General features: G+C 37.5%; 1 protein-coding gene across 3 annotated transcripts in view; it reads left to right on the top strand.

Annotated features, from left to right (window-relative positions):
• kiaa1210 (KIAA1210) overlaps nt 1-25,254 on the top strand; it is a 72,414-nt gene that overhangs the window by 21,486 nt on the left and 25,674 nt on the right. For all 3 annotated transcript variants that reach the window (NM_001374601.1, XM_031890249.1, NM_001130353.2), the window contains 5 exon segments: nt 14,840-14,916; nt 19,494-19,668; nt 21,075-21,186; nt 22,562-22,720; nt 23,466-23,531. In NM_001374601.1, coding sequence (NP_001361530.1) covers nt 14,850-14,916; nt 19,494-19,668; nt 21,075-21,186; nt 22,562-22,720; nt 23,466-23,531 — 579 coding nt within the window. In that variant the 5' untranslated portion in view covers nt 14,840-14,849.

Genomic DNA, 25,254 nt, shown 5'->3' with positions numbered 1-25,254 from the left:
GTTTTATTTATATACAGAATGGTTGCTGACCCATTTGGCAGATATAATTTTTCTATTATTAAGTGTAGGTATAGCAAATAGTCTCTGGAACGCCCCAGTGCATTGTTTTATTTTTATCCAGGGTTTCCTTGTATGTAGCCAGAACTACACATCCTATTTTAGTGTCATGAATAAGCAAAATATTCTTGGCAACAGAATTTACATTTTTCTGGTAGGTTTTCCAGCTTGCAGAAACATCAAATCTCATTTTGTCATTTCCGTCAAAGAGTTTCAGTCGTGCGGCCGCTTGCACGGTCCTACAAGAAATACTTTGAAAAGAAAAACAATCTGCACACCTTTTTGTAGCCGGAATGCTGCTAACCCAAAAATGTGCCAGGAAACATCTGTGGCCTGATAATTTGGAACAGATCCACTCTCATTCAGCAGGGATTGGATGGAAAGATTAATTCTTGCCCAGACAGAAGTATGTAAACTTAGGTTTGTGCAGGGATGTTGCTCCTGGAGCTTTCTATAAAAAAATCCATGGAAAAAATGTAGGAGGATCCTATTAAAATATTTCATTTGGGGGAGTTTGTAAAACACCTTAACAAACTTCAAAAGTCTACAAACAGATCCACCTAGTGGTAGACTGTAAAATGTGACCAAATTACTTAATTCATTGAGGAAAAAAAAACATTAAAGGTAAAATGTGGCACAGAAATTAAATTGGACACACCTCATTTCAGAAGATAGTGTATGCATTAGTAGAAGTGCCAGACAATTCTTCTGTTTACAGATAGCTATCAATTTTACTTTGCATTTAGCCAGTTGTTGTAGGGCTGGATTAGGGATGGCATATTTGCAGCCCCCAGCATCCTGAGCTGGACAAAGTGTCTTGTGTAACTGTAACAAAACAAAGGAGTTCCCAAGCAATTGCAGTACAAATAAGATTTCCTGTTCATCTCAGATAACACCCTAGAGTGTTTGTCACCGGACACTTTCACAATTCCTAGAAGCAGACAACAGTAGTTTTGTGAATAAAAGGAAAATGGAAGTTTCTCTTTAATTACTTTATTTGATTTAATGTAATTGTTATATTGGAACGCCACCCTTACCTATCCAACGTACTTCGATGTATAGTCTGACAAGAAAGTAAGAATATGTGGTATACTATGCCCCTTTAACTTCTTGAATTAATCTATTTGTTAGCTTGTATGTTATCTATATTCCTAGATCCACATTACCATATATAGACATTTATGCACCAAAGTTCAGGAAGGGAGAACTTTCCAGAGAATGAGGAAAACCAGAAAACAAATTGTGTCTGTTTAAAGCAAGAGCCAATGACTGAACTGAATATAAAATAATTGAAAAAAAGCTGCTGGAGATTTCGAGTAATCCTGGGGTAAATTGCACCAAAGACATAACCTTGTTTTTGAGCATGGTAATGTTAGTTTTTTCAGGCTATTCATAGAAATCAAATTATTTCTATCATAATGGAGCACTGTATGTACAATGAGTCAATTCCAGCTGTAAAACTGTACTATGAGAAAAACAAACTGAGGAAATTCACCTTTAAACTGAACTAAAATATAGTGTGGACCATGCTATTATGTTTTATGGCAATTTGAAATAGTTATATTGATTATATGTGTTGTATTGGTTAACATTTTGTTTTGTATTTTTCGATTTTGGAATTCAACTGAGATCCCAATGGCAGTGATCCCCAACCAGTGGCTCGGGGGCAACATGCTGCTCACAAACTCCTTGGATGTTGCTCTCAGTGCCCCCCAAACCAGGTAGTTATTTTTGAATTCCTGACTTGGTGGCAAGTTTTGGTTGAATAAAAACAAGATTTACTACCAAATAAAGCCCCTGTAAGCTGATAGTGTGCCTAGAGGTTACCTAATAGCCAATCTTAGCCCTAATTTGGCACCTCCATGAACTTTTATGGTGCTTGTGTTGCTCTCCAAGTCTTTTAACATTTGACTGTGGCTCACGAGTAAGAAAGGTTGGGGACCCCTGCCATATGATATAGAGCCAGCCAACCTGATAGTAGAATATAAATAAGGCTAGCAAATGAATTGAAGATGTTGTCAATAAAAAAATCAGAAATGAAAAGTAAAATCAGAAAAACACTTTTTCTGCATGGGCCTTGTAAAACTAACTAACTAATTTGGGGAGACCTGTGACATACTGAATGAAATATTGTTTTTTAGTACCTTAGGAATTGTCTCTTACAGTTGTTCTACCTGTAACTCCCAAATGGCCGCCTTGACTGACTCAAAAAAAGCATAATAAAAAGGTAAATAATTTAAAGGCCACAAAAAAACAAATGAAAAGTGTACAAATAAGAGCAATTAAAATTTTACTTCCTTTTAAAAAGCCATTATACCCACTGATTATAGGTTTAAAAGCTTTGTATGGCTTCCTTCCTGAGTTAAACAATAGTGTTGTCATGTCTGAGAATTACTTCATTTAGAGGTTATTGCTTCATCTGGCTAGAGATCTTTTTTCATTAGAGCCTGTAGAGGAGGTTACCTCTCTAGACTACCTATGGCTCCCAGATATGTATGCAAACAAACTAATGGGGTCTTTGTTTAAAAAATGAGAATCCAACTAACCTACTATGTTTTTGGATATATTTTTGATAATAGAGAATATAACCCTCTTATGGTTTTTATCATTAGACTGAATTCTAGCTATGGAGAGCTGGCCAGTGTTGGTGATGATAGGTGGTTTAAAATGAGTTAAAAATATAAGTGGTTAATATGATGTAGATTATTTTAGATATATTATAAGAATCATGTTATAGGTCTTGGAAGTTAATTAAGAGCAATACAAGACCAGATACTAAACTCAAATGAACCAATGGTCTAAATGAGTATCTTTAAATGGAGAATGAATTGTATAGAAAAGACTGTAGAATGTTTGTTTTTAGCGAGATTTACATTTTCCTATATAATGGTCAATGAGTATATTTTCCTATTCAATCAACCTTGTATTTTTGCTTTAGGGACCCTCATCTGTTATTATACCTAAATTTATTACCCTGAAGTTTGTTTCATCCCCTTTCACGTTTGGATTATGTTTGTTTAGTATTTGCATACAGCAAAGTATTGCAGCACCCTCAGGTTTCATAAAACCACCTTTCAGACATTTCAGACCCACTTGGTTCTTTATCAACTTTGCAAGCAAATGTGCTGTAGCTCTTAGATTGATAACTTTGTGTTTAATTTCAACATAATATTCCTTTCTGTTCAAACTCTACTGGTCAGTATGTTCCATTTTTTCTATATCGTGTTGTCCAACATTTTAAATGTAGGTCCTCATTTACCCAAAACACCACATTTGGTAGCCCAAATACTGACATGTCATACATGAAATCTCATGAAAGGCCATGTCTGGTCCACAGGCCTCCTGCTCGATTGCTTGATTAAGCTATCTGGGTCTGTGCACAGGGTAGGACTGGCCCACTGGAAAAAATCCTATGGGGTCCCTGTGCACAGGGCTAGTGGGAATGTTTCGGCAGCAAAGGGGGGGGGGGGCTTTCGTGGGGAACAGTGGGCCCACAAAATTCATGTCCAATACTATAAGTAAAAATGTTCATGACTATAAATGTGCACTGCTGCCCAGACCAGGACATCCTTAGGAATTTTCAGAATTGAGTTAATTCCCACCATTCCTGAATGCCTGTTTTTCACTCTTCACCTGAATACAGATAATTCTATTGCCACTTGCCCTGACCTTTGGCTTGCACTGTGGATTACAATGACTGTGGCCAACACTGACCATCCTATTTCTGCTTCCTATTTATCTTTATTGGTGTTGCTGCTGTCTCAAAAGAGTGGTGGTTTTTCAGCTTAGAACCTGCCTTATCTCTGGATCATACCAATCTGTTACAATGCACAAGGCATGTTGTTACATATGCTGATATCAGGCACCTCTTCCCATATTGAGCAACACTGCTGAGACTGACGGGGATTTATTGCTGGGTCAGATTGGCTACGTTTAGAGAAAAATTTACAATACTTAAAATATGTCATGGAAATATATTTGTATGTATAACTTTATTTATAAAGTGCCACAAGGGTACGCAGCGCTGTACAATCTTACAGAATACAAAATTACACACAGGGAGGACAAGTGATATAATAAATAAATACAAAAATATATATATATAAGTGCCATGTGGTATGAGACACAGTAGGAAGGAGGTCCCTGCCCCGTAGAGCTTACAATCTAAGTATTTTGCTTTAATTCTAGCCTTCTGCTTAAACTCTGAAATCTGTTACAACTGATATTCTTTAGAAGAATTACATTATCATTTTTAATTAATTACTTAACAGTAGTGGAATGAAGGTTTCTGTGACACTTTCAATTCTGTCTTTCTAACTGATACTTAATATGTTCCACTAAACTGTTTCTCAGAAAGTCATGCATATGCAAACATGTGAACTGTGCTTAGCTTCTGCTTGAACCCAGTGACTACTTATTTTCATAACACGATAGGATCTATTTGTTGGTGTGCATAAAAACCCAAAGTAAATGTGTCTGCAAATGACAATGATACAAATCGTACACTGACTGTGTACCTCCCTGTTGGTTTGTTCAGAAGAAGGTAGTCTGAGTTTAAGTTTAGATCAGATCCCACAAAGTCAGAAACTCAAGAGGTGCGCTGATCTGGAATGCTCTGGAATTAAATAATTTAAAGACATTGCAGTTCCGATAAATGGGTAGTACAGTTAAAGGGATAATATGCCTTCATTTTGGCAGAGCTCATTCAGTTGGACTTATGTAGAAAAGGTGCATAAACACTTTCTGTGCTTCCAGAAATATAAATGTTTCTTACAGAGATGTACTTAATTTCATAGGCAGGAAGGAAGTCATTGTTACTCTGACAAACGATTTCCCAACATTTCCCAGAATGACAGTCTTATGCAAACCCTCTGCTTTCCATAGTGGGCAATGCATAGATTCTCTGGATAGCAGAGGGACCTTAAGTTCCAGAATCACAATGGAGCAAGATGAGGTGAAAAAACTTGAAAAAACCTAGAAACAATGTATGCTCCATCAGAATGCAGTATGAGACAAACAAGCCAGTAAGGGTGCTCGAATTATAATCATCATATAATCTTATAAAGGGGTATGGCTAAGAATGAACTCTCTGTCCACAAAGTGATGTGAGCTGGTGAAGCTAAAGAGAAAAAAGCAAATAAGACTAAATAAGATATATTTGAGGGGATTATAGACAAATAGGGGATGTTCTTTTTTTTCCTATAAAAATGATCAGTGCGCCAGTGACCACCCCTTTAGATTAGAGGAACAGAACTTTCATTTGAAGCACCATAGGTGTGGAATGCCCTTCCGTGTGATGTTGTGATGGCAGATTCTGTTAATGCCTTTAAAAAGGGCCTGGATGAGTTCTTGAACAATCAGAATATCCAAGGCTATTGTGATACTAATATCTACAGTTAGTATTGATGTTGGTATATATAGTTAGGTCGGTATGCGTTTATGTGTGTGGGCACTGGGGTTTGCTAGGAAGGCTTGAGCTTGATGGACTTTGGTCTTTTTTCAACCCAGCTTAACTATGTAACTATGAAAGTTTTGGAAGTACAGAGAAACCGTTTTACTCCAAACAGAGCCTCCTAAATGCCATCAGCCCACATGGGGCTACCAAATAGACAATCCCATTCCTTATTTGGCATCCCCAAAGAACTTTTTTTATGCTTGTGTGGCTCAACAACACTTTTTACATCTTGTGGCTCACAAGTAAAAAATATATATAAAAAACTGAATATATATGAATATATTTGAAACATAAATATATATGTGTGTATTTATACAGAACTCTGGAATAGGTTGATGATTTATAAAGATACTAGTTAAAAAATAAAACAAATTACACTACTTAACTGGGGCACCTGCCATATTCCCCTTGATCTCACAGTGCCTGCTATAATTAGTCTTAGAAAATTAAAGCAGGAGGCACTGTGATGATGGGCAAAAGGAAATAAGCTTTAACTTTACTTCTTTATTGCTGTTTTGCTTATCTTCACCCCACAAATGTATACAGTTTAAGCAAGGCTTACATGATATACTACAGCACACTATGGCAGAACATGTCACCGCATCCAGTTTAAAGAGCCAGGAGCATCAGGAAATGAATATAATACAGACGTATTTAGATATGATTTATACTAGGTTTCTATTACACTTTCTAGGCACTTTCGAAAATTAGAAAACCACTTTTAAAACATAGGACATTTTTCTAGTAGAGAGTTTTGTGACAGTTTATGAATATAATGTTCTTTAAGCACAATATTATACCTCACAGTGGTCCAAATTTTGGTGGGAGAGTCCTGAATTAAAGACTGCAAATGGAGACGCTTACTAGGGTAAGTGGGCAGGATTTAAGATATCCTGACAAGTCTGGCCTGGCTGTGCAAAATGGTGGCGTGACCTGCCCTGCTTTTAAATAAAAAAAATAAATAAATACATTTTCCTTTTGATGTTACTAATGGAAAAAGTGTGATGATAATGTATTAAAATTGAGCAAAAATTGAGCTTGTAGGGGTCCACCTGTAGAGGATCTTTTATCTGGGCCCAACTCTGACTTAAGCTGACCTGATGCACAGGTAAACCTGTTCAAACTTGGAAGACAATGCTAAACTTAAAATGTTAAAGCAGAACTAAACTCTAAAAATATGACTAGAATTATCGTATTTTACGGGGAGTTACTGGGGCATCTTTAGAACCACAGATCTTCCCAGGTAAAGGCCTTGGGCTGACACAGAAACCCCAAAACATCATATATATATATATATATATATATATATGTATATATATGTATATATATATGTATAGCATTTCTACCCTACTTTTTTGTTAGGCTTTAGTTTTCATGTAACCACACATGTATCTTGTATATTGTAAGATATATATATGCTCTTTATGCTCCTATTATGCTCCTATAATGTAAATACTGAGATCTGCAGTTAAAAAAAAAAATAACTTACAAATTTGTTAATAGCACATTATTTCTGCAAAACCGATATTCATGGTGACATACTTTCCTTAATTATGCTGTGCTTTCTAAGCCCTGCCAATGTAGTTCTTGGTATCCTGTTACTACAGGCTAGAGAATAGGTTGTCAGCAAATGCCCGAAAGCCACTCTAATGTTCATTCAGATGTATAAGACCCAGTGTGATAGTGTTCTGAATACTCTGTAACTTGATCAGATGGGAAGGGGATGGATGTTCTGAATCATTAGTAAATCTGCTTTCACTATAGCCAAGCACCAGCAGGAGCCATAGCGATGGGAGGGAAAACGGTAAAAAAGTAATATTTTCAAAGAAAAGTTATTAATGATGTTAATATGAATTTCTGCGGTATGGTCTAGCTATACACTTCAAGGGTTAGCATAGCTAGAACATACAAATATTCATTAGATATAAGTATTAAGGAATACAGGCATAGGACCTATTATCTAGAATGCTCGGAACCTGGGTTTTTTTCTGATAAGGGATCTTTCCATAATTTGGATCTCCATACCTTAAGTCTGCAAAAAAATAATTTAAATATTGAATAAACCCAATAGGCTTGTTTTGCCTCCAGTAAGGATTAATTATATATTATTTGGAATCAAGTACAAGCTACTGTTTTATTATTACAGGGAAAAGGAATCATTTTTAAAAATTAGAATTATTTGCTTATAATGGAGTCTATGGGTGATGGCCTTTCCATAATTGGAACTTTCTGGATAATGGGTTTCCAGATAAGGGATCCCATACCTGTACCTTGGGTTAACATTGTAAAAATACTAACAACTGGTGGGATTAACATTTTACATAGCGAATGGAGTAGTTTTAATGTTGCTTTATGTTTTTCTAAGGAAAATAAAGAGAAAAATGTTCTAGATTGATAGGAAGGGTATACTTACATAAAAGGCTGCATATTGGGAATTGTAGCAAACTCAAAATAAGGGGGTCTGAAATATAAAACCAAATCTGATATTGCTGTTAAATTACCTATAAGGATGAGCAGATATTTAAAAAGACAGGTGTGAAGATGGGAAGGTATCTGTCATTCATTGATAATTTTCTTATTGGAAAGTTTTCTAGGTGCCCTTGGCATCAGGTTCTCTGGCAGCCCCTGGTGCCCCAGTCTGATCCATTCTATTTATAGGGCTAAAATTGATCCGAAGTATATGAAGTCCAATGTCACCATCCGTTTTGATTGTATAAAATGAAGCCAGCTTATCTGGGAGATATATTTAAAGCTTTTTAAGTTGTGGATACAGTTTTTAATATTTTCCATGTGTTTTAGCTAATGAAAAAGGACTTTCTCCATGAGCAGTTTTTATCTTTTATAATATGCTTTGCCTTGTAGAAAAATGTGTCCATTCTACATACATCTTGGGATACACACTGACTATTATTGGTTGTGAACTGAAAATTAAAATTTTGAATTGCTTAAGTGCTGTATAACTTCCTAAAGTCTATAATGGGAATGTTCAACTTTTGGGAACCCTTTTTGGGAACGCTCCTATTGACCCAAAGATAAACAACTTCACATAACTGCTAGGTATTGTAGAAATCCAAAAAATAGGAAAAAAAGCTTCAGCAGGTTTACTGCAAAACATTTATTGTGGGTACCCACAATAAATGTTTTGCAGTAAACCTGCTGAAGCTTTTTTCCTATTTTTTGGATTTCTACAATTGTATTTGGCTGCAGCACAGAGCAACAACTAGGAGCTAAAGCTTTTTTTCTCAAGTATTTTATACAAAGTTCACCAATAATTTTTTATTTTTGAACTCCTAGGTATTGATCCAAAGTAGACTATTGTAGATTACTAATACTAATTATTACTAATTACTAATACTAAATTTAGCCTTATAATGAATATTTTCATCAGATACACGAACAGCCGGCACTCACAAAACTGTAAACAAAATATGCCTGGGTGCAGAGTTAAAAAAAATGCACACAGAAAAAATCAGAAGCCGCACTCTTAGCTGTTATGGAACAAAAATTCATGCAACTCTAACAAGTAACACCTGTTTGAAGAGTTGCATGATACTTTGGTAATCCTTTCAAAGTAACTCCACAGCATTCACACCTCTGTGAGTTTCAGATGTCACCTTTCTGAAGAGTTACATAGTGCCATTGTGATTTGGATTAGTGGAAGAGTATATACAGTATGCTGAGGACTTCCCATACCAGTCAGTTGAACTCAAGAAGCTGCTCGGATGAGTAGTGAAACGTCTTCAATGATTACCAAACAAGTCCAGTTGCTTTAAATTTATTTATACTAGATATACCATGACCTGGATGAATGAAAATCTTCATAGACATAAACATATAAATAAAACTCATGGATGACATACTGGTTAGTGTTTGTCTGTGTCAGTCTAAAGACACTAAAAAACTGGAAAAGGCAGAACAGAGCAGCTTGAGTGTTCTCCTATTATTGCACATTATTAAGAATTGGTATAATGCACATATTGTTCATTTCCCTGGGAATGCACTGTTGTTCAGCGGTACATTTCATTCCAGAGACAAGAACCTCATCCAGGAAATTTAGCCAGCTTCACATTGTCCTGAAAATGACTCCTTGTTTACATAGCTACCATCGGGCAGGCTTTATCCTGGAAAGGAGAAAGCCCTTAGGCAACGGAGTTAGCCAGGCTGCAAACAAGAGACAGGGGGTTTTAAAGCACAGCTGAACTTGAGCTCACTCCTTCCAGCAAGCATTGCTGTTTCTAAGATTAATATTCTGTTCTTTACCAGCTAATATTGTAGGACTATATGTATAGACTTATTTATTCATCATTGCAACTTATCTGGCAACAGGCCCCTTGTAAACAGTGTGATAAAAATGTAGAAATCTGTCAGTGATTGTTTTTATATGGCATAAAAACAATAAAAACAATACATGGTGTATTTGCTTATAATGGTGTAATACATGTTTTGGCACTCACATTGATTACAAATCATTTTTGAAATTATGTAGTGACAAGACCAGGGAAGCTAGTTCTTTACCTTAGGAGTAAATTGACATCTAGGGCTCAGTTTGCCAGAGCATTCACTCCCAAACCTCACTCTAATTAGAGGAGCGGACATTATCCCCAGGGGCCCCCATCCTTAGGATCGCAGATGCTCACACACTGAAGTTTTCTGTCCTGTCCTCAGAGCTCCTTACGTGAGCAAAGTTTAGATGAGGCTGGTGCTGCCCCTAAATTTGTGCCGCCCGGGCTCTTCTGGCCTCGCCACAAATCCGGGCCTGTGTAGTAGTGATGTGCGGGCTGGACTGCGTATTCTGGAACAACAGAGAATTCTGCAGCCATGAAATCTTTCAGAGCAACTTCCTGGCATTGAACATCTTACCATATCAGTGTTACCTAGGTTTTTAGTCAGCTGGCATTGAAATCCCTTATGTTCCTGGGGCACAAGGGCCACTCCCTTTATTATGCAAGGAACTCTCCCTTCTGACATAGTTTCTGGCATAATGTGCTTGCAGCTGCAAAGTATAAAAATCTGTGTACTTTGTAGTACCAGTATTGTTTATTTCAATATGAACAATTGGTTGTTTCGCAATGTTCTACCTTGGTTTTGGTTGAATCTGTGGATCACTGGTTATTATTACAGTTCATTCTAGCATTGCTGCCATTTTGAGAAATTTTTGGTATGTGCCCACATGCACATTTGCTTGGACTCTTTCTATTAATCCTCTAGTAATCCAGTAATAAGCCTCTCCTGTTGGAGCAAAAGGTGTGGAGGATTTATTACAGATAGGAGACTGTGTGAATTTAAATATGGCTCCAGAGGCAATATTTTGTCTCAAGTATCCACTGGAAGTAACTCAGATGAAGTCAGTCTAGAGAGTATTTTGAATTCCATTTAATTAATTATAGTAAGACTAGAAAGTATAGATACAATATGAAAGTACTGTAGCTTTGTTAATGTCTATCTCTTGAAATAGCGTTCCCAGATATGCCTAGAGAGCCATAGAGCTAATCTTCAGAATCAAACTGAATCAAGTTTCCACCCTACCATTGCAAATAGCGTATTGAATTATTTCCCCCTGATTTTTATGATAAAATCAGCCACTCCTGTAAGCTTAGAACATAGGATGTAGCTTAGGAAAGTCTGAGATCATCAGAGATCAATCTCCATTTTGATTCCATTTTTTCAGGCAAAGTTTGGTCTATTACATTTTATGCAGAGTAACTGGTGGCTGCCTCAGCTGGGTAGGAGATTTTATGCAGAGACCTCATCGTTCACACAAAGCCATTACAGTATGTGTCCTGTTTTAAAGTACATACAGGAACTTGGAATTTCTGTAGCCATGTGGCAAAAAGACATTCATTTGAATTCTGTTGAAATAAAACACATTTTTTGGGCTTAAATGCAAAGCAGTCTTCTTGGCACCAACCCATCAAACACAGAACAACATCCCTACTGAGAAGTATGAGTTGACAGCATCATGTTATTTGGATGATACAAGGGAAAATGAAGGGAGCAAAGGACACAGGCTCTCCTGCTGAGAGCCTGCTGTCCATCTGTGTAACCAAAATAGTTCAAATTTTAGCATATCAAAGTACTGAAATACACAGCCATTACATTGGAGAATGTACAAATGCAAATGTCCTTGAGTAGTACAGTCATAGTCATGGTCTGATGCCTGTTAGATACTCATAGGAAGACTTTGAAAACTGTCTAGTGCATGAGAACCAGTAGGCTCTCTGTCCTTAGATACTGCTAAGGATATGTTTATATAGTATTAATGGAATTGCTAGAAAGCCATAACATATGTGCATGGAGACTTGCTAAAAAGTCACAAGGTTTTAAAGGAACAGTAAGACCAGACAATAAATGTATTTTAAAGTAATAAAAATATAATGTACTTTCTCCCCGTGTATAAAGAACATGTGTACGAACTAAACATATTGTGTTCTACACAACTTATCTCTTACCTGCTATGTAAGCATGTCCTTTTTGCCATACTCAGCTTGAATGGCTGCCCATCCTAGTAATATAAGTGTTTCTTAAGCAAACCCATTTTTTCCACTGCAGAGTTTCAGAACATTCATTTTTTTTTTTAAAGCTGCTTGCTAGCGTAGTGTGCTATAAACTGCTTGGTGGCACGGTGGTGCATTTTTAGCACCTGGGTCATATTTACCATATAGGCACTTAAGGGGCACCTTTAGGGGGTGGCCTTTGAGTGCCTATATGGTAAACTAAACATATGTAGAAATGCAAAAAAGCAATACTTTACCATTGGCTCGCCACAACACATCCACCCCTTTCATTAGTGAAACAAAACCTCCACTTTATATTTCATATGGACTGGCTAGAAACAACCACCGAAAAAGACCAAGATACAGATACATATATCAACACATGGACAAGTTATATAAGATCTCTTCCCCCACATGTAAGATATCTAACACTTCATGGTATAACTAGAAATTGCTATTAAACAACCCATTAGTTCAGGAAACAGACTATATTAGTATAAACCAGCCATACCAAAGAAAAAACCAGACAAGAAACAAAACCCTCAGGAGTCACTAAATAAACCAAATGTTATGCTCGACCCAAGAGACAACCTCTTAAATTTCCATTTATTTATGGTGTAAGTGACGATATTTAACTAACAAAAACATCATTTAAACTAACCCAGTTATATTTATAACTAACACCCTATCAAACTGATTGTGTAATTCAACCAAAAACTATAACTGAATTGTACACCTTTTATTTATCTATTTTATTCTGTTTTCTCTGTTCTTTGTTTACAATGGAAAACCTAAATAAAAACATATGTTAAAAAAAAAAAATTGCATAAATGCTCCACCACCTGCATGGCCACCAGATATATCCTGGCTAAATCTGGAAGTGGAGGGGTGAGTTACCTGGATAAGCCCATGGGCAATATACCAGATGAAACCGAGGAGGGGGGGGCTGCCCAGAGTGGCACCACTGAACTGAAACTTTGCTGTTCACTGTTAAGGAATTTGAATATACACATGTACTTGTGTTGGGTTCTCCATTTTCTTTTCACTGTCTGAAAAAAAACATACCAGCAGGTTAATTGGCTCCCAGTGTGTGTGGCATAAAGATCTTAAATTGAGAACTCCACTAGGGCAGGAATGGGTGTAAATTATGTTTGATCACTGTACAGTGGTATGGAATATATTGACACTTTATACAAATAAATCTGTGTCTGTTATTAAGTGCTTTATTATCATCTACTTTACTTTATTATTCTTCATTTACATCAATCCCTGCCCTACTGGAATTTATAATCCAAGTTTCTCATCACGTTCACTCAACCCACACAGCACTGCCAGGATCCAATTAACCTGCCTGAATGTTTTTAGATTGTCGGGGCTTGATTGCTGACTGGGCACTATTTAGCCTAAGATAACAATATAAGATGAAGAAAGCTGTTTGAGCAGCACTGGTTTAGAACAGATTGTCTCAGCTGGTCTGTCGTGGTTCATATGCTAATAACATAGTGAAATACCGGCTGCATTACATGGGAGCCTGGCTAATGTTTTTGTTTCTTGGAGGGGGGGGGGGGTTGGTATCATTTATGGTGTAACAGATTTATATAAAGTATAAAGCTAATGGGGACTGTAATGTTTGTTACTTTCACAGTGCTGTCCAAAACTTATATAAATACCAAACCAAGATACAAATATGAACTTCGGAGCCAAATACATGTTGTTAGTCTTAAGAAAAGGGAATTTTTGCATAATTACAGACTGAACCTGACCCTCCGCACCAAAGGCATTTCCTCCTTTTTAAATTTCAGAAAACAATCCATTTTAGACAGCTGCTTTCCATTATTTCTACACACACAGGGGTTATAGAATTGTTATATGGTCAGATATCCGGAAAAAAATTGCCTGGGAAACATTTTTTTTAGAGCTTGCAAGCTGTAAGTTAAAGCAAAAGTATATATTTTAAGCAGCATATACTTCAACTTGATTTGCTTAAAAAAGTAAGGCTTAAGCTTGAATGCTTAAATATGTAGCAGTAACAGTCATAACAGTGCCTGCACCAATGGAAATAATATATACTATAATACTATAAAAAGCGCACTGATAGCAGATATAATGGGGCAGTAATTCTAAACTGTGGGGCTGGCCACAGTGGTGTAAAGGTAGTTCCGGTTTAGTGCCAGTTAATGTGAAATACTTAAGTGAATGGCTATTTACTGTATTAGTTATCCCTCAAAATGAAGGATAGTTTGTTAGGCCTATATCTTCACAAGGCTTTCTTACAAACTAAGGGTCTGGGGGACCAGACCAAATCTTCGAATGCAAAGCTCACTCATAATGCCTGAAAAACTCTGTAGTAGGGCACTATAACAACTAAAAGGGTAGAGTTTGGGCAACAGGTATAAGGTCTTTCCGTTGTAAAAGAACTTGTAGTTTGCGGGGGTGTTGGGAAACTCCAGCAACAGCTAAAGACCCAACAGCTTAAGACCCAACAACTTCAGCAACAGCTAAAGACTCAATTGGCTGGATTGTCCTACTTTTAAATACATAATGGGCACCTGCAGTGTTTTAACCCCCACAACCACAACCCTGCTAACCCAGGATCCCTAAATTCCTTCACTTCATACCGCAGGTGACTTTTTTTTTTTTAATATCAACAAATATAAAGTGATTTTTGGAATAAAGAACACATGCAATCTGCACATTAAAGGTTAAATAACTTTTGGTACTTTCAGCAAATAACTACATTATACTGTTTAATAAATCTGCAAACCACTGTATACTCTTATATTTAAAAAAAGCAGAAACTGGTTATTTAACAGACTTTTGTTTTACATTGTAGTGACACTATCATGGCTGCTAACACAACAGAAGGAATACAGAATTTAGAGACAGAAGAGCCCTATGAAGAATGTCCAGGTAAACTTGATGCTGTTTGTATCCCATACTGAAAAGCGAATAATTACTTCTTTAGTCTGACTCGTGTGCATTGGATTTGTGCTGTGATTCTTCTGTGTCAGTTCAAGCTAATCCTCGTGAAAAGCTGCCCATTGTCTCCAGTGCATGAGAGAGGGCCACACACATGTTCCTGCATGCAGAGTAGGAGGTCTGGACTGCAGATGGGGAAGTGAAATACTGCAGGGTTAGTAATGTCCACGCTACAGTGGTTAGATTTCTACAGATTTCTACATTTAACTTCTTATGGTACAAGATTATTCCCTGCAGGGTCGGACTGGGGGGTAAAGGGCCCACCGGGGCTCCCGCCCCAGGGACCCTGCAGGTGCCCCCGCCGGCCGCGTCCCCTAACCCCCCACCCCCCACCCCCCGCAGGGGCCCCCCTAACACCCCTCGCAGTGCCCCCTACCCGACGTCCCCCCCGAGCGTGTGTAATTTAACGCGTGCGTGCGTAATATAACACAGAATATGGGCAGGACTGTTCCATGCTCCTGCATGCTATTTATTTTGATACAATCTGTTTACTTATTTACTAAAGAAGAACTTATTAGTGATGATTTAGAGAGGCCAGTCTGAGGTAGTGTATGATGCTAGAGCTTGAGATACTACTTCAGACTGGGCTCTCTAAGGGCCTTGACACACGGGGAGATTAGTTGCAAGGCAACTTCGGAAAATCACGGCGCTGCATATTCCATCCCACAGGCGATTTACATTCTAGCCGGTGGGATGGCATTGCGGGGAGATTAGTCGCCCATGACAAGGGAGATTTTGCACGACTAATCTCCCCATGTGTCACAGCCCTATATCTAAAATGCTTGATAGTTTCAAAGTCTTCAGCTGTATTTCAAACATTTTGCATACATTTGGCATGTTTGCATTCCTTCAGTTCACAGGCCTCCTACTCTGAATTTTATTCCTATTAAGGACAGGAATATTTTAATATTTGTTAATGTCTTTTGTGGGCTTCCATTTCCCCAGTTCACTACTATTTAAAAGAATAATGCCAGTTTTGACAACCTGAATTTTAACTAATTTGTTAGGAAATCTGTTCAAATAATAACACTAGTGCATCACGGGAAACAGGCGGGCTCCATTTTGTGAGCACTGTTATAAAGGCAAGCTTTGCATCATCCCAAAATCTTGTTTATATGCCAGAATGAGGGACCTGATGCACATACCCATGGACAGAAACAGGCCTTGACTGGGATTTAAAACAGGCCCCGGCATTTCAACTACACAGAGGCCCAAACAATCCTGTACCAGCCCACTAAGCAGTGGTGAGCATCTGACATAAGCCCCTCTGGCATTTGCCAAAATCCACAGATTGCCAGTCTGTGTCTGACAGGATACACAGTTATAGGAATTAGGGAGGGAGGGGGCATGAGAAGGAGATCAGTGATACCTAAGAAGTGCAGAAATGAAAGTGAAAGTGACTGCATAGAGGTGGGGCAGGCAAAATATGATTGATAGTTGAGATTTTTAAATCAGTTTATAACAGGTATGGATGTTTTAATGAAAAAAGGAATTTGGGTTTCATGTTTAATTTGAAAAGAATGTTATTATAAGCTTTTTATGAGTGACAGGTACCCTTTAAGGGCGAAGACATATGGGCCTATTAGTCGCCACAACTTTTTAAAAACTTGCGGCGACTAGTTTGCATGATGAAAATGAGCGTGCGATTTGTTGCAGCTATGCAATTATACTTTATGGGTAAAAAGTTGCGCAATTAGTCGCCGTGTGACTGGCTTAATTAAAAGTTGCGCGACTAATCGGCCACATGTGTCTTTGCCCTAAGGCAGATGTACTTCTGTTTGAACTACTGTGAAATGCAGTAAATAAGCAGTACAATTAAAAAGAGACACTATACTGTAAATAGACGAAAATACCCTCAGAAAATCAGACTGTAAATATCTAACCAGATTATTAATGGTGCCGGAAATAGAAACAAATATTTTATGGGAAAAGGCATTTGAGAAAACCTGTGTCATTGAAACTGAGGCTAAGCAAGACTCCCTGTAACCCAAAGTTGTGTTTTGTACATTTGTATGCATTGGTAAAGGGATCAGTCCCAAACATACACTCTTACATAAGATGATCCTGATATTGTTAAGCATGGGCAATCTTTTTTATCATTAACGAACCAAAGACTCCTCGCACACCCTTAGCTCTCCAATTTGTACGCTCGGTGCTCACTGCTGGAGGGATCGGCACCCTCCCCCCCTTTTGCTTGACAAAGGGGTCACTTTACCCCGAAACGTTGCACTACCGCAATAAAGAATGAATTAAAGGGTTTATCCCGATTCCAGCTCTGAGTGCCAGTGCATTTGTTGCTACAATCTTTTTTATCAGACATCTGACCTTTATGGATTGGTAGGCCCAATATTATGATTTTGTAAAGCAAAATTATTCTGGTATTACATTATTTTTTTACAGGGATGCCATGCCCTGGCTTCACAATTAGATGATAAGGAAGAAAGTGAGTGCTGAATAAAAAGTGAAAGTAATTGCCTGCCCCACCTCTATACCTAAGGCATTGAGGTGGGGCAATTAATATATGATTGAAAGCTGGGATTTTTAAATGCCTTTATCATGGGTATGGTTGTGTTGATAAAAAAGGAACTTGGGTGTCATGTTTCATTTGAAAGGGACTTTTAGTATACAGTTTTTTATGTCAGGGTGACAGAATCTGAATCTCACATAGGGATACTACAATATCAAGTCAATATGGTAGTAATTTTACACAGGAGCAGTAAACCCCTACCATCCAAACAGCAGATAGAATTTTTGGTCACTTGTTTAAAAGGAAATATCTCTATGTGTTACTGCTCCTGGGCAGCCTTTTATTACATATGGGGGTTTATGTGTTAAAAGTCTACTGAAAAAATTGCTATGAGCAGGAACACTGTGGTTGGTTTCCCTGAATAGCTTTTTTCTATGTTCCCATATAAATTGGTGAATGTACCATCTTTTGTGAGGCAAAAGAGAAACGTAAAATGATAAATCAGATGCTTCTGGCTCCAACTGCTACTTCCCAGCCCAAGCTTATTCAAACAGACTTCAGCCAGGATCATTCTCCGACAGACCAAAGACTTTGTTTACAGATACAGTCATTTGTGAGCAATGCAAGCCCAGATTAATGTACTTAGAAGTACTCCAGTTTACAACTGTGATCTTGAAACATACCTAAAATGTTGCAGCTGGCCCAGGCAATCCCTATATGGGGTTCCATTCTTTTATGTCATGTTGCCAAACGATGGACTTTTTTAAAATAAAACACAGCTTTAGCCTGTAGTTATAAACTTGGGCGCAGAGAAAACCTGCAGCTGTTCTATTTTATGAAAGTGAAGTTGAGACTCAAATCTCAACCAGGCACAAGGATCACTGTGTGTCTGTAATATCTAAAAGTTAGGGTTGAACTGGTAGAAAAATAGGGCCCAAACCTGATGCTACTTTAATTGTTTACAACCACGCACCCATAATATACATATTGTCCATGTTTTTGATCTGAATCCATCAGCAATGTTGCAAGTTGGTGTAATGACCTGCCTGTATTCATACACTAGAATGTGGTGACCTACTGGAGGCATTGGGAGTTTAGGGTTTCCAACATCCTTAGAAATCATTTGCTACCTCCCCATTTTCCACTGATTCCACCTTCCAGCTGCTATGTGACTACACACCCTTACTTTCTATGTAAACCCAGGGCCGCTGCTGGCCAAATGGGTGCCCTAAGCAGAAATTTACTTTTGTGCCCCCTCCCCCAAATATTACGGAAGTAAAAATAAAATAATAAAAAAAAACACCTACTATAGGGGCCCCACACACAGTGCCCCCAATTGCCCCCATAGACAATGCCCCCATAGTAAGTGCCCCAGTAGCCCCCATAGATTGATAGAACTATCCGAGACAGCGGGATGCGCTATAAAAACCGGTGGGACAGTGTTGGGGGGTATGTTATAATAATATAATTTTTTTTTTTTGGAGCAGCTGGGATGGTGCCCCCCTGGGAGTTGGTGCCCTATGCAGACTGAGTACTCTGCTTATAGGGAGCGGCGGCCCTGCGTAAACCCCCTGTCCACCCCTTTAGTCATGACTACTGAAGTAGTTTCATAGACAGCAGCACTAACTTGTAGTCCCGTACTGACCATGTTAGTTTGTGATGTCACTTCCTGCTGCAACGAACCAGATATAGACAAAAGGAAACTGACTTCCCTTCCATGTGTTGAAACAAAGTTCATGGAATTTTGCACATTTTATTGCAGTTTATAGATCTATGTAACATTTACTCATTTTAAAGTTGTAAATTATCTATATTAGTGCTGAGTAAATTAAACTGAGGTGAAGTACAAAACTATATATATATATATATATATATATATATATATATATATATATATATATATATATATATATATTGATAATGGGTGAGTGCAGAGGATTTCTTGTTGTCTATATATTCTTTGTGGTCACACCCTCATTGCACCCCCACCTAATGGTTTAAAATTTTGTGATTGACCACAACTTTCCCTTTTTTGCTACAGGGAAAAAGAAGTCAAAATTTAAGGCATTTAAAAAATTTTTTGTTAAAAAGAAGGACAGACGGAAAGAAGCACCTGTCTCTATCGGGGAGAACATTCTAAAACCCAGCCAATCCAGCAGTGATATCAGCATAACAGGAGCCAGTTCCATTGCGCTTCATCCGGCACAAGACACAGGGTAAGGGAACACTACATGGGTTCCCTGCATTGTACTGGGATCCCTTATTTGGAAACCTGTTACCCAGAAAGCTCCAAATCATGGGATTCAAAATTCATAGATTCAAAATGGAAAAAAAAACTTGTGGGCACCAGGTCCTAAGCATTCTGGATAATAGATCCATACCTGTCCTTACAAATTCCCCAGTGATACTATATGTTGTTCTACTGGACACAATCATCATATATATGTTACATATATATTTAATATATTTATGCACCTCTGCCAGGTGCTGGAACAGATATAGAAATAAAATCAATTTTCACTTACCCTATGAATAATTGGGTGTTTCAGAGACGGCTCATAGCTGCTTGTGTGTATGCCTCCACGTAGGAAGATAATCACCAGCAACCGTGGCCTCTAGCTGGTATTGTACTTGAACTCCCAGCATCGCCCTCATTACCTAAGAGCAAAATGTAACTGCATGTGACAAAAATGCATATTTTTCTGTTAAAAATATCTGGCTAATGTAGAAGAGTTAGCACACTATATTCATTGCAATAACTATTAAACAACCTATATCAGGCCATACTGTTTAATTGAATCTAGTGTCAAATATATAGGATAAAACATTTTGTTTGAACTTGTTAATATGAACAGAAATCTATTACTGTGCTCAAAAGTTCACTGTTATCTGTACACCTTGCTAAACTAAGATTTTGGGTTACAACACATATTGCATATGCATATGGCATATTCTTAGTAAATGTTCAATTGGTCTTCATTGTTAATCTTTTTTTTTTTTTAAATAATTGACTATTCCAGCTTTCAAGTGTGGGCCATTGACCCCGGAAGTAAAAAAAAAACTATTGCTCTGTGAGGCTACAATTTTGTTACTTTTTATTACTTATCTTTCCTCAATTTACTCCTCCATTCATATTCCAGTCTCTCTTTGAAACCACTGCCTGGTTGCTAGGTTATATTGGACCCTAGCAACCAGATAACTCCTGGAGACTGAGAAGAAAGAACATATCCCAAAATATCACAAATGGCATTCTCTGCATCATGCTAAACGTTAATTTAATGGTGAACAACGCCTTTAAATTTAATTTTGTACCTGCCCCTCTGACTTTACATGCCAGCCATCTTCATTAACATATTTACTGCTTGATTAAAGTGCTACTTGCCCACTGCCCATAGTAAGACTAATTTCTATCTGAGCAAGTAAATGGTTTTGCTCATAATCAAAAACAGAATACAGAATAGATGTGAGCTCTGCCATTTATTAGAGCACTTGTAAAGTTCACTTCCTATTGTGAGTTCTTCATTTAATTGCTAGTTGGTAAACTGTTTTCAGGAAAAACGTCTGGAATAATGGTCATTGGTATAAATGTACATTTGTAACTTTATGTTTTATTTGTTGAAAGGACAAAAGGCAACATGGGCAATAAGGCCTTATCGCATGACAGTGTGTTTATTGCTGAAGCAGAAAATGCTCCCAAGGATGAAAATCCCTCTGGAAAAGTAAAGGCGTTACAGGTACAGCCATTTTATTGGTGTTTTTACCGTGGTTTAAAAAATCAAATACATTGTGCATAGGCATTTATAGGGTGTGTTTGTTTGAGCTTCACTAGGGTTGTGATACTTTTAGTAGGGAGATACATTTCTATACATTTCAAATATCATAACATTGATAAGGGTTCAGTTAATACACATCAGTGCAACACACACAAGGTACTAACAGGGGAGAGAAGACCAGATATATACAAGGTTATGTAGGGGTGCAGAGTTTGCTACAAGTAGTTGCCTGTAGCAACCAATCAGCAGGTAGCATTTACCAGTCATGAGTTCAAAAGCAAACATCTTTGTTTGTTGCTATGGGTACTACACCTTGGTAAATATTGTGCCTTTTATTACATGTGGGGGTAGTGTGAGTAAGAATCATAAAGTGCATACATTTAATGGGTATTGCGCCTAGGGTATTCTACAGAAAGAGAAGTACAAGGGGGTTGGAAAAATGAAGGCAGCTTCAGTGTTAGCTAAGAACTTAAGTGATGAGGCTAGTGTGACTTCAGACGCCTTTCTTGAGAGACTGGTTGTAGTGTGATGCAAATGTACTGTATATGAAAATTGGGGGAGGATTAGGTTTAATAGTGACAGGTAGGAGGCAAACTCTACAACAATGAATAAAGATTAAAAATAGTATTTTTAATCTTATAGAAAAGTATAGACAGAACTTTAACCTACAATGTAGGTTAATGTAGGTCAAAAAAAGCAATTTGATACAAGAATTTTCACATTACCTGGAAACTAGTATCCATAAACTAGTGCCTATCCACTGAGTTTCAGCAGCACTCATTATTTTCATAACAAGAATCACCCTGTCAGTTTGTGAATTGTTACTTACATAAGTCTAATTTCAAAGCCCAGCAGATGAGTACTAGTATAGAGCATGTTTGTGCAAATTTCAAAACCTATAAGCAGAATTTGACGTTTGTTCCCAGGGATAAAAGCAGCATGAGACAACATGCTCCAAAATGCACCGCCGGAGTTTATTTTTATTAAGCCTTTCAAGTTAAATCTGTTTAAGTTCCATTCTGCTTTTTACATTACCAGTTTTTTCAGGTACATGTGACATTTTTCTGGCAACATACCTTTAATATATATGCCACTTCCAGGTCTACTGATATGCCTTACACTTGTTGATGAGATGAAGTGGTAAAACAGGTTTTTGTATCCAAAGGTATTGGTAGTTATTCAAAACTACTCCCTGATGGTCCATATAGAGATTAGTTAAGCAGTATGGCCAGCTTTATAGGGGAAGTGATCAATATATACAAATGTTTACAAGGCCAGCCACACTGGAAAGAATTTCCGTTTCCAGCTAAATAGTGTATAATGCTTGAATTTAAAGCTACAGCTTCAGCAGAACATCAGGATGGGGTCATCTCCTAAGATCATTGCTCGCAAAAAAATGGAAGATTCTGGAGCACTTTCAGAAGATGATGGGTTACCCAGAAGCCCTCCAGAAATAACAACATTACATGAAATTTTGGCTCACCCTTCAGAAAAGGTATCTGTGTCTTTCCTTTGTACATCATTAGTCGCTAATGTTTGCAGACTAAATTTAACATACTGTATGTATAAATCAGAGATGTCAACTTCCCAGGATCTTAGTCAGGGTGATTTTTGGACTCCCATTCCACCCACATGAAATGCTTGCTCTTCTGCCTTCTGTGTGTAAATATAGGTGATTTCCACAAAGGCTAGGGGGGCTGGTAAAAGTAGAAAAAGTAGAAAAGTACACACGGCATCTTTCAAAGCACAGGTCTTCAAAGGGGTATGGTGGCAAGGGGCTGGCACAGAAGACCAAAAGATATGGTGTAGCATTACCAGTATCATTCTTTTGTGATCTTTAGGTCACCAATAACTCAAAAATTTGTCTGCCTTTCCAGTTACTGCAAAGTTATTTACATTCTCATTTTGTATGAGACATTTTCATCCTGTAGGACACTGGAGAGCCATTAATGACTTTTAATTCCATGATTATTAGTTGTTCTTTTTTATTTGTTTTCTGCAATGCAAAGTGATCCTAAAGGCATTGGAAATCAGTACTGAACTACCCATCCTTAAAATTGCTACCATGGCATAAATCCTAAAAATAGAGGTCATCATAGAATCTTTATTGTTCAAATTTTGGATCTTTAAATCAGATTGTGTCTTAATATCGCTATCCATTTTGTATATCTTTATGCCACTTTATATATTTTATTTATAATGTTAAAATTGTCTAAACCCAATCCTCTTCTTCTCTTTAGTCTTCCAAGCCTATACAGAGACGGAGCTCCTTGAGTTTAGGAGGGACTGACAGTGAAGATGAGCAGGTACATCTATGAGGAAATCTAATGGAAAAGTGAATGTGTGTTGTACAATGACTTTTTTTCTTCAATACTTAATGCATTCAAAGATTGGAACTTAGTTATTTCTTTGTGATTTGTTTATATAGGCATTTTATACTGTCTGCACCTTGTCTTGTCTTTCCTCATCTGCACCTTGAGAAAGATAAACAACTACATTGCAAGCACCTAGCAAGTCAGAGCAGACCCTTTGTGTACCCTGAGTGGCAGTAAGACTGTGCTAACAGAAGCACAACTTAATCAAGGGGTAGTTAGCAACTCACACTAATAGTTTTCTTGGACTAAGTCCTAGTACTCACCATGGGGTGTGATTTTGAGTTACATTAGTCAAGGCCAGTAATAGTGATACTTGCATCCCATGCATCTGTTTGTCACTATGATGAAAATCAGAGAAAAATACCAAAATGTTTTTTATCAATTTTTTTTGATATTCCATTGCACTTTTATACCAACTATATTACAGTGACCGTGAATACAGATGTTACACTTTTTTTTTTTAAACTTTTCTTCATACCAGACTGTTCTAACACACATAATTGTCAACAATCATTAGAGCTGTACTCGCAAAAGCTGACTTTAAGCATATTTGACATATATGGTGATATGCAGGTCACCAAAGTAAACTGGGCCAACTGATTGGACTATGTAGTAGCACAGTTTCAGGTCTACTGTTGACAACCCGTTTTTTGGTAAATCAACTGTACAGTGGTCAGACAAACACACAAATCAGTAATTGAATATTATTCTACGGTTTATTGGCATATTGATGAAAAGCAATTGAATATTAAATTAGGATGAATGGTGTACAAAAAAAAACACCAACAAAAGCAAATCTATTCTGTTTTAGAGACATTATATTTGTTTTACATATTCATGTTTACATATATGTATTTGCACACACAGCCCAAAGCAAAGTAACCATGCTTTATTAATAATAATAATTCTTTAACATGAACATGCACAGTACTTAGCGCTCAGTACTCACAGTGCATTGGAGTAACAGAGTATGGGGATGGAGGGCCATGCAGGAGGAACAGAGAGGGTGAGGGTTGAATGAGGGGCTGAGTATTACAAATTACAGATCTTGCTAGCCTAGGTAGGTTTGTAGCAGCCATACTGTATACCCTACTAATGGCTAAATGAGCCTATATTTTCTTGGGATGTTACATGATATTTAAAATAGCTGCTTCTAACCACTATCCCCCAAAACTACTGACTTTTTTTGTAAGGCATTTGAGGTTTAAGTGTTCCCAGAAATTTCTGAACATAGGCTATTTCCTGATTTGCTATTTTTTTTAAGAAATTCAATATGTTTTGTTAAACTCTAGCATTTGAGGTTACTATTTTAACTCTCTGAGGAATGAAACCCTCTTTTTAATTGTATCAAATATGCCAGGAATGCTGAAAAGCCAGTAGGCTGCTCACAGCAAAGCACTTTTTGTGTATGTCTGTGGTGGGGTCAGATACAAACAACAATTTTTTGAGAAAATCCTTCATTTGTGCATATAACCAAAATACTTAAGATACAGAGCATCTGCACAGAAGTTTTAGGCACTGTTTTATGTTGAAGTTCTTTTTCTTTCCTTACTGAGTGATATATTTTGCTGCCATTGGATACTTAGCCAGAACTGTACTCACTCCCAGCTGCCAGATTATTTTGTTATGATATTCTGCTATGTTCCTAATGAGC

Source organism: Xenopus tropicalis, chromosome 8, assembly GCF_000004195.4.
Source record: "Xenopus tropicalis strain Nigerian chromosome 8, UCB_Xtro_10.0, whole genome shotgun sequence".
Lineage (NCBI taxonomy): Eukaryota > Metazoa > Chordata > Amphibia > Anura > Pipidae > Xenopus > Xenopus tropicalis.
Note: the sequence above shows the minus strand (reverse complement) of the source record. Positions and strands in the feature narration are given on the sequence as shown.